The sequence below is a fragment of the Rhagoletis pomonella genome, unplaced genomic scaffold (genome assembly GCF_013731165.1).
Source record: "Rhagoletis pomonella isolate Grant_MI unplaced genomic scaffold, Rhpom_1.0 Rhpom_scaffold_00001, whole genome shotgun sequence".
In the NCBI taxonomy this organism is placed as follows: Eukaryota; Metazoa; Arthropoda; class Insecta; order Diptera; family Tephritidae; genus Rhagoletis; species Rhagoletis pomonella.
The window spans coordinates 107455428-107465786 of record NW_023458555.1 but is presented as its reverse complement, the minus strand read 5'-3'; the positions used below and the strand labels follow the sequence as shown (position 1 = coordinate 107465786).

At 35.5% G+C, this 10359-nt stretch overlaps 1 protein-coding gene across 2 annotated transcripts in view; it reads right to left on the bottom strand.

Moving 5' to 3' along the window:
• Positions 1–3597: 3597 nt before the first annotated feature.
• LOC118749537 (uncharacterized protein CG7065) overlaps positions 3598–10359 on the bottom strand; it is a 50074-nt gene continuing 43312 nt past the window's right edge. For both annotated transcript variants that reach the window (XM_036484349.1, XM_036484344.1), the window contains exon 2: positions 3598–7004. In XM_036484349.1, the coding sequence (XP_036340242.1) occupies positions 3765–6890 (3126 nt within the window). In that variant the 5' untranslated portion in view covers positions 6891–7004 and the 3' untranslated portion in view covers positions 3598–3764. The remainder of the gene's footprint in view (positions 7005–10359) is intronic.

Sequence of the window (10359 nt, the reverse complement as noted above, 5' to 3'; positions counted from 1 at the left end):
ATCTTGAAAACACCGCATCAATTACCGTTTTTGAGCTTGTAGTTTGAGCATTTTTATTTGTATATATTCTTAAATTTAGTTTTTCTTTTAGGAATATGATCTGCGGTTATGCTTCATCTGTCGCTATTTTTACGTCAAAGTCATGAATAAATACATATAGCATACCATCTTTGCTTTGCAAAATGGGGAGCTAAATTCCTTTGTTCGGCCATTTCCTCTTACTCTCGTCTTCTTCTCTTTGTGCAATCTTGTATTAGCTCTGATCCAGTACTCAATGAACTTACAGCTTTTTACACGAACTTGCAGGAAGTTAAAGGAAAAACGATCCCGTACTCCAAAATCACGTAAATGAGCGATTTTTTGAGAGTTGTGAAGAGAATGAAGTTTCAAGACTTTACCCGATGCTTTTTTGTTCCCGTACTTTTTGCTGTTACTCACTTTTTACTCTCACTTCAGAAAATGATTTTGCTATTTGACATTTTTACGGGATTTTACACGAAAAGTATTAGATCAGAGCTATTATATCATCCATACATATGTATATATATGTGTTCGTATAGAACAGTAGCTTATGTCGGCAAGCTGGCTTTAGTATAATGCGGCGTTCCCTTCATTCTTTAAACTTCAAACAAATTTTTGATGAGACTTTATCAGAATATTGACTTGGTAGTGTCGGAACTATTTATGCACGTTTATTTGCCAAAAGTTTTTCAACGGCTCGGCGCCAGTGAGCCATTCGAAATCGTGTGCTGCGAATGCCGCATTATATTAAAGCCAGCCTTTCCATACGAACACAGATATACATATATATATTCATGTGTGTTCATCAGTTATCAACGGTCCCAGTTAAAGTGATTTCAGTATTTTTTTTAAATTAAATGAGTTCATACATATCTATGTACCACAAACTAAAGTATGTAGGAGGAGTGCAATAAGGCCCGCGGAAAGAACGCCCATTGGCTTTATTTCCTTCGGAATGGAAATAACGCCCACCAATAAAAGGCAATAAGGCCCGCGGGATTTATTTCCTTTGCGAAAGAGCAATAATGGCCACGGGCTTTATTTCCCAAAGAAAAGGAAATAACGCCCGCTTGATTTATTCATAAAAAACGAAATAAAACCCGTGAGAAGTATTTTCTCTGGTTTTGTTTTACTGAAACATTCCAATTATGTACACAGGCATACATTTGCATAAAATGGAAAGTATTTTAAACGAATTGCTCTCTATTTTTGCATACAGTGTAGTTCTGCGTTAAATTCTCTTCTGCAGTATACGCATAAAATCGAACGGTATTTTTGCCAATAACTGATAAGCAAATTATTGGAAAAAAGGTGAATTGTTACTGTTTTTAGCGTTCAATCCGATGCACATATTTTTTCTCAGCGTCTTAGGTTTTTTAGTGTTGGCGGGCAAACGGGGACGGCCGCGGCACGCACACCGCGCCGCATCGCGTCGCGTGATGTTGCCAACGCGGACCGCCGCGGTTGAGCGCCAACAGGCTCCCTTCTCCCCCCTTGCCATTACGCCGGAAAATTTATTTGTTTATATACTTACATTATTTAAATGCTCTATATGAATGTACGATGATGTTGCAAAAACCCCGACTTTTTGCTATATTCGCCATGTATTTTCTTCAAGAATAGTTCGTTTTTTTTTAGAAAATTTAATAAATCATTTGAAAGTAAAATATTTCCCCTTGATAATGCTGTTTAACTCAACCAGATATCTTATTTTAAACCTGAGATAATGTCCATTGAAGCTTATGAGTTTTGCGACATTACTTCTTTGTACAAATGCTTGAAAGATACAACTCGAAAAGAAACAGATTTGTTGTATACGTTTAGGCGTCATTATTTACATATTGAATGTATGTGTATATTATTAAGTATATTATATATCATGTCATATATCATGTATATTATATGTATAATATCAAATGAAATTCCTAGAGAATTTCTCATGTATTAATTTCTTCGTTAAATTCTTAAATGAAATAAGTTTTCGCTATGTACGCGCACATATACACATACATTCATTACGTAAATCAAGACGCCTAAACGTATACCACAAATCTGCTTCTTTTCGTGTTGTATCTTTCAAGCATTTGTGCAAAGTAATGTCGCAAAACTCATAAATTTCAATGCACAATATCTCAGGTTTAAAACAAGATATCTCGTTGAGTTAAACAGCATTATCAAGGGGAAATATTTTGCTTTCAAAAGATTTATTCAATTTTGAAAAAAAAAACGAACTATTCTTGATGAAAATACATGAAGAATATAGCAAAAAATCGGGTTGTCCGTATGTTTAGGCTCAAATATCGCGAAAACCTAAGCCAATAGAGCAGAAGTGATTTTGGATTTAGCGCAACGAAAACCTTTAGAAAAGTGTAAGCTAGTCCCAGGGTCTGAACTTTTTTTAAATTTTGTAGGCCTGTGTAATTAAATAAATTTGTTAATTTCAATTTCTTCGTTTAATAAAGAAAAACAAATATTTAGTTCAATGTTATTATATTAGATAGTTTTTATTTAGAACAGGGAGTTTTGGATGTACATATTCTAAAATGGAGACAAGAGCCACAATAAAGATTTATTTCATTTTTTAAGATTAATTTAATTTTTTAGGAAATGAAGCCCTCGGGCGTTATTGCCATATCGACAGGGAAATAATGCCCGCCGCAAAAGGCAATAACGTCCGCGGGCTTTATTTCTTTTTTTTTGGAAGTAAAGCCCATGGGCGTTATTTCCGAGGGCCTTATTGCACTCCGCCAAGTATGTATACAAATAGGTACTCAGCCGCATGCATGCGCGGAGTTAGCATAATCGGAGGTAATAGTAAATTGTACCGCATTTCCTCTACTCTTCATAAGCCTAAATGTATGCAACCATTAGCAATAGCAAGTAAACACAGGGCGCTTCTAATGAAATTAACAATTTTCTGCTGCAATACACATTCGAAATTTTCTGCTGGGCTATGCGTTACAGCTTCGCAAATTTTACCCCTACCGAAACCAAAGATGTATACACATCAATCGTTCCCCCGACAGTCGGGTCTACGTAACCGGGACGACCCAGATTTATATCTGGCCAAGGACTGTCACTCCAGCAACACTCCCCAAAGACTTTGGGGAATTTGTATGGTGCTACAACAACAACAACAACAACACATCAAAAATAGTCATTTAATTCATTTCCACATGGCATTTTTTAAATGTCTCTAATTTGTGTCATTTTAATGACTAGTGGAAATACAGCATAAAACGGAAGGGCAGTCAATTGGAAGACTGTATTTTAATGTTCCTTTACGCAGCATGCGACGAGCTCAACTGTTCTATGTAAGATTTTCGAAATCTAAGTATGTTAAAAATGGGCCCTTATCAAGAACATAAACGGAAATAAATCAAATTTCCGAGCTGGACCTGTCGCTTCCTATCGGAACAATCCGCAATTTACTATATAATCACTTCAACTAATAAGAATTGTTTTTCATTTGACTGAACTAAATTACATAAATAAGTATACATATATATATATATATATATATATATATGTAGCTATTTTTTTATATTGTTTTCTTTAAAAAAAAAAACATTTCAATTATATTTTACTTTCTTTTTAATGAATTTTGGTACAACATTTTAGCCATAAAGTATGGGTAATTTAACCACGATTGTTACTATGAAAAACAGACTACATATTATAAGTATGTAGAAGTCTTGGATTTTAACAGAACTATTAATTTACAGAAAAGCATTTTAACTGCTCTAGCATTTTCTCCAATTCCAGTTATTTCCACTCCATTCGATGTTTCTCATAGTTTGTCCTTGAGAGGAATGGAAAGTAGATGTGCTCCAATCAAACAAATTATTCATTCGCTCCTCTTGTGGTCGCGCAATTGATTGTTGATATCCGAAATTTAAACTGCTATCTCTATGTTGGTAATTATTTGAAAACGCCGGATTTCTGTTCCTATTTGAACTTTCGTTGCTATAAAATGTTGCATTGCTAAGGTTTCCACTAAAATTACGGTCAGTACGCGGGTTTCCATATGACGAAAATTGTGGCTCAGGAAATTGTTTATTATTTTCTAGCGGATGATCACGCAGATTACTTTGGCTCCGCAAATCGGTTGATTTACCTTCTGATGTAGTTAAAGTTTCTTGTTTTTTTTGTTCAATAAGCATGTAAACTGATATAATTTTTTGAAGCTGTACAGGATCGATGTCTGTTTTTCCCTGAGCTGCAAGCAACCCAGCCAATTTCAGTGCTAACTCTTTTTTGTCTACTTGTGCTAGTATATTAGTTAACAACTGATTTTCCTTTGATAAGTCACTTTTTTGTTTCGGCGTTTCTGCGCAATTCGAAGTGGATTGAAGTCTTTTAATTCTTTTAGTTTGGGACAGTAAACACTCTACTTCGTCAATAGCTTTCCTTAAAGCCTGATGTTTAACGTCCTCAAAAATATTAGCAATAATTAGTCCTTTAAACTTCTCCATAGCAGTTTCTAATAAACTACAATTTTCTTCGGTCAGTATTATAATATCCAATCCACACGGATTATTCTTCTCTACTTGAAGTGCTTTAGATAAGAGATCTACAATTTTTGGACCTAAACTACCCAAATAGTCTTCTAAAGCTGTTAGTAATCGCAGCACAGAAACTACTTGCGGTTTTTTAAAATACTCATTAGAAGTATCTTTTAAGTCTGGTCTCGGCCATTTTTCATTCAAAGACTTAGCACTTAATGTAGTTTTTTCTTTTTCACTATAGTTAACATGGACATGATATTTCTCATGTAACGTACTTTCATTACTCATTGGCAAATATAGTCTTTCTCGAGCATCAATTTTTATATTTTCCACAGATTGATTATACAACTCTTCGATTCGAATGTTAAAAAACCTTACCCATTCTGGTTGATAATTATATGCGCGATGATCTAGTCCTGCTTCGATTAATTCGTTCTTACGTCGCTTCCAAAACATCTGCCATTCTCGATCATAAGCGGGATGTGTTTCGGGATCAGTTCGATAGATTTGAAAAACTTCATTTAAGTCCCTAATTTTCTGATCAACTAAGTGACGATATGCCTGCCATACATCATTCTTACGCAATGGAGAAAGCGATTTACGCTTTGAATTCAATTTACCAATTGGTGAAATAGACCGTGAGAGAGTTTGAGTGGGCCGCAGTTCGTTAGCTGGCTTCGATGAACGATGCCCTTGTTTACAATTATTTTTCAGAAATTTTTCTACCATTAGTTTATGAGTTTCATTGTCTAGAGGAAGAATTTCCGTATTGTAATGATGCAACGAGGAATTGAACGATTGTGCCTCCAATCTATTAGTATTAGTTGAATAAGATTGTTGTTTTCTGTTGATAGTGTATTGAGTTTTACTTGGAGTTGGCCTTGCGCCTAAATCAAATGCTATAGTTTTAGGTGATATAGCGATAGGCTGGTATTTATCAATCTCTTCGATTAACTTATCGACCTCTTTTGAATCAATTATATGCGTAAAAGTTGGTCCGTACTGTTCAGATGCATGACGGCATGAAAACACTTTAGATAGTATCTCATGACGGTTCATGTTGAATTCATTTTCAATGCATTCATATGGTAAATCACGACCATGATGTTGTTCAATAGCAATCGCTAACCTTTTTAATATAGGTGTCATAACTTTGAAGACTTCATTAGGTTTGACATTGCGTATATACTGCCGATATTGACGAATTGCTGTTGGGAAGTGTTTTTCACAAAACTTAAGGCGGTGATTGTAACCAATTAAATGATTTTGCATGCCCATATCATCACTTAGTACTTCACACAGTCCACATTCGTACTTGGGCTGGTTACCATTAGATCCCTTTAAAATTTTCACAACATATTCTACGCCTACCAAGCCATGCACGGCATCATCAAGTGGATTACAGGTAAACCTTTTCGTTGTAAATAATTGTTGACTGCCATGTTCTGATTCATTAAATAAACTTTCGCTACGTTTAATTTTTGTAGGTATTATTGTGATATTTGATTGATATTTAGGTTTTTTATCATCATGGCCTAATGCTTCTATAATTGCATCCCCTTTTTTTTTGCTCAGTGCTGCGGGATTTACCACCATTTTAGCTTTTTTTGCTGCTGGCTCGATATTATCTAAACTTTCTACTCTATAATTACATTTGTCTTCTTCGACAAAATAGCAATCTTCTTTATAATCGTTAATCACCATAACTGTTGACGAAACATCACATTTTTCTGATTTATCTTGCGTTTCTTTGGACTCTATTGGTACTGGATCATCTAAAACATTCTGCAGCGATTTGCTAAATTGCCTTTTAGCTAATGTCTCTTCCGCTTGGTATTCCGACGTCTGTATATTTATGTCATCGAATATTTCTACCGCGTTATCTTTTATGCCTTCGTCCAGTTTTGGTAGAGTCGATTTTGCTTTATCGGGTAAGTTAAAAAATGCATTTTTGACAAAATTTTCATTGTTAGATGTATTTTGATACGATTTAGTATTCACACTCTGCTGAGATTTCGTTGGAGGACTTTTAGTTTTTGAGCCGAACAAAAGTTCATTAACATTTTTTCCGTATGTGTATTTCGCCTGATAGAGTTGTTTTATCGAGCTCATTTTAAGTTTATGTTTTTTCCCATCCACATGCGCAAATAAATTTTTAACACCAGACTGTACAACATTGCACACAGCGCATTGATATATTTTTTTGCTTGCATCCCTTAATTGTATTAATAGATTCCATTTATTATCCACTTTGTACTCAGTTGAAAGCAAGTCCTGAAGTGATAGATGCGGTATTAGATCCAAAAATTCAACGTGACTCAATTTTTCATTTTCGCTAGAGTTTTCGTTTGTATTTGTCATGTTGATGGAAGTACGTTATACGTTAACAATGGAAAACTTTACAATGCAACACAATATTCAATATCTGGAACTGATGATCTCGAACACTTGTGAATTATAACGTTTGCTGTGTAACTAAAAAGGAATGGAAAAATACTTTATATTCGTTTCATGCCGCATATCTGTTTAAGTACACATTATTTACATACATACATACATATACATAGGTATTATTACTATATATACTTATTTCTTTCTAAATGTGTATTAAAAAGTAAAATTTTTATAGAACCTTGCTGATTGACCCTACAGTAGTCGCGACCTTGCGTAAAGTGTGAGCGACGGGTCGGGACCATTTCGCCGCCCATATTTAAAAAGTTTTTGTCTGCAATTGATAGTCAATCTAATTTGAAATTATTTCATTGGGGAAGATTCAAACATAAACTAAAAATAAATATTTTTAAAATTTTTATAATTTTAAAACACTTATGACCTCCGCAAATGCATTATAAAAAAATATGTATTACGATTTGTTTTGCCCGCCTGAAAAATGCTGATACCGCGACCACTCTGGGGTAATGTAGTCTTCGACGTCATATATGTGCAAGAAAAAGTAAACAAAATTTATTACAAGCTTTTATTGTACGTGTGTATGTCCTGGAACTTTGCAATCAATATTTCACCAACTTCCGAAGAGCTAAGCTTACAACCCGATGAAAATGCAATATGAAAGATGAAATGATTCTTTAGGTGGCGCAGGAGTCGGGGCATTTGGAAAACCCGTATTTATGGGCCGATTTGGTTCATATTTAAAACATATATGTGCTTATATGAAAAGTAATAACTGCACTTTGCCGATAGGTGGCGCAGAAGTCGAGATATTTGGAAAACCCGTATTTATGGTCCGACTTGGTTCATACTTAGAAAGCTTGTTTAAAAATATATTTCTACTATTAACTTACATGGCTTTAGAGATAGAAATAATGGAAATATATACATACTAACCAGCCTCGTATTTGCGACCCTTCGCCACGCGCTGAATATGTATGTGAGATGAGACTGTCCCAAAAATATATGGACAAAAATTTCTTTGGAAATTTTGATATGCATATCCTCTGTATTTGTGCTATGAAGTTTTATGGCCGTAGGATAACGATAACCCGTGCCGACTTTTAGTTGAAGTTTTAGTTAATAACTTGAATTAATCGTCCATGAAAACTTTGGAAATGCGAAAGATTCGATATATTTCCCATATTTGAACGCATTTCTAGTAAATCTGAATCTTTAAATATTTAATAGGACGACAGGATTTCTCCCAAGGAAATTGAAAAAATTAATTAAAGGAAATATACTTTGCAATTTTTATCCTTAAATATCCTTATAAACATTTATAGGATTTAAATTAAACCAAGATTCTTCAAAAATATTTCAAAGTTATAAAACTTGAAGGATACAATTTTTAAAGGGCATTTTTGACATGTTCCAAAAGGATAATTGAAAACAAAGGTTATAATTAATCTTGCTTTGATTTTTTCTTTTAATTGATACCCATATATCCATATTTTACGTAAACTTTTTGAAATATATTATAATTTATAGTCCTTTGGAAGAAGTCCTGACTATCTAGTAAAAAACCAAAAACACAAAGTATACCGCGTTATATAGAAGTAAAATTAAAAAGTTAACAAAACACGCGAACTGCACAAAGATTATTTGATAACTTCGACGGCAAGTCGGCACGGGTTGCCGTGGTCCGAATAGCATAAAATTTTATTTGGATAGTTTTTAAGATAAAACCAATTAAATGGGGGGAGGGGGGGTATGCGATAGAAAAAAACGACTTGTTTTTTGGGACAGTACATTTGTTTTTGGGTTTGTAAAAAAAAATCAACATTTTCTGTAAAAATGTCTTTTTCAAAGATTTCATGCATTGCTACGTCATGTCAACTCAAACAAGGTGTTATGCCATGTCATTCCATCTCAAACATACTGTTTTAGCATGTCGTTGCTACTTAGCTAAGCTGTTGTTCGCTGTTTTGCTTCTGTAGCATATTTTTAATACTGCTTGATCCTGCCTTGGATGAAAATATATACAGGTTTTTAATTAGACAATTCTTTAATGCATTTACCTATTATGTGCTTAAAAAATTTACAAAATCTCTTCCCGTATATAAAATGTAACTAATAATGCTGACTATGTCGCATGTGTTGCTAGTGTTGACATGCATAGATTTGATGCATGATTTGATTTCAATTATTCGCCAGTATCTTCATATGTTATTGTGAAACACATATGAGAAACATAATATGAACTGGCACTTGCATGATGTGACGCATGTCGCTATGTCTTATAGTTCAACATTTGCAGGCCTTTAGTTTGTAAATATTAAATAAGATGTGATTGGCAACTTAGTGCGGCTCTCTTTTAAGGGCTATAATGTCAAAAATTATAATCAAACAAACAAACGAATGAACCACAATGTAACAAACAAAGTGAAATCAATATATGACGTACGCTTATTTGAAAATTTAAATGCAAACAATTCATTTATCTACATTAGCCCTCTGTGGATGGTTCCGTGCTCAGAAGTGGAAAGCTTTTCACTGCCATTCACCTGGAAGTAGCCACAAGTGATTCTTGTGCGTACGGTTCAAATCGCAGCTCACAAAGTCCGGATATTTATATCCACGTATCCTCTGAGTAGCAATCAGAAGGCGTAAAACTTCGCGTGCGCTGGGTTTGTGTCCCGCCACGTTAAAACCGCGCCCAATGAAAAACAAAAAGTAGGCTCGGATGAGACCCCCTTTTTTTGATGACGACCCAGCAAACGTATTAAGGACTATGATTTGAGGGTATGCACCTGGAATATCCGGACCCTTAATGGGGAAGGTGCCTCTTCCCGGCTGGTTGATCTCCTGGGGAAAACTAAGACTGACATCACCGCCATCCATGAAATGCGATGGACGGGGCAAGACAAGGTAAGCGTGGAGCCTTGCGACGTCTACTATAGTTGCCACGTAAAGGAGCACAAATTCAGTCTGGGAATTGTGGTGGGAGGGACTCCGCCGCCGAGTACTGGCGTTCACCTCGGTAGACGAACGTCTAGCCACAATCCGCATCAAATCGAGATTCTTCTCATCTGCGCCCATGCTCCGACGGAAGAGAAGGTAGAGGCGTCCAAGGATCTCTTCTATGAGCGCTTGGAGCGTACATATAAGCGCTGCCCCCGGCACGATATAAAAATCGTGCCTGGCGATTTCAATGCCAAGGTGGCCAAGGAAGGGATCTTTGGAGCCACTGTCGGAAACTTCAGCCTCCACGACGAAACGTCCGATAACGGGTTGAGGCCTATCGACTTCCCCGGGACCCGAAACATGATAATATGTATTACTAGGTTCCAGCATAAGAAGATCCACCAAGCTACATGGCTGTCTCCAGATCGAAAAACGATAAACCAAATCGATCATGTTGTGATAGATGGAAGGCATT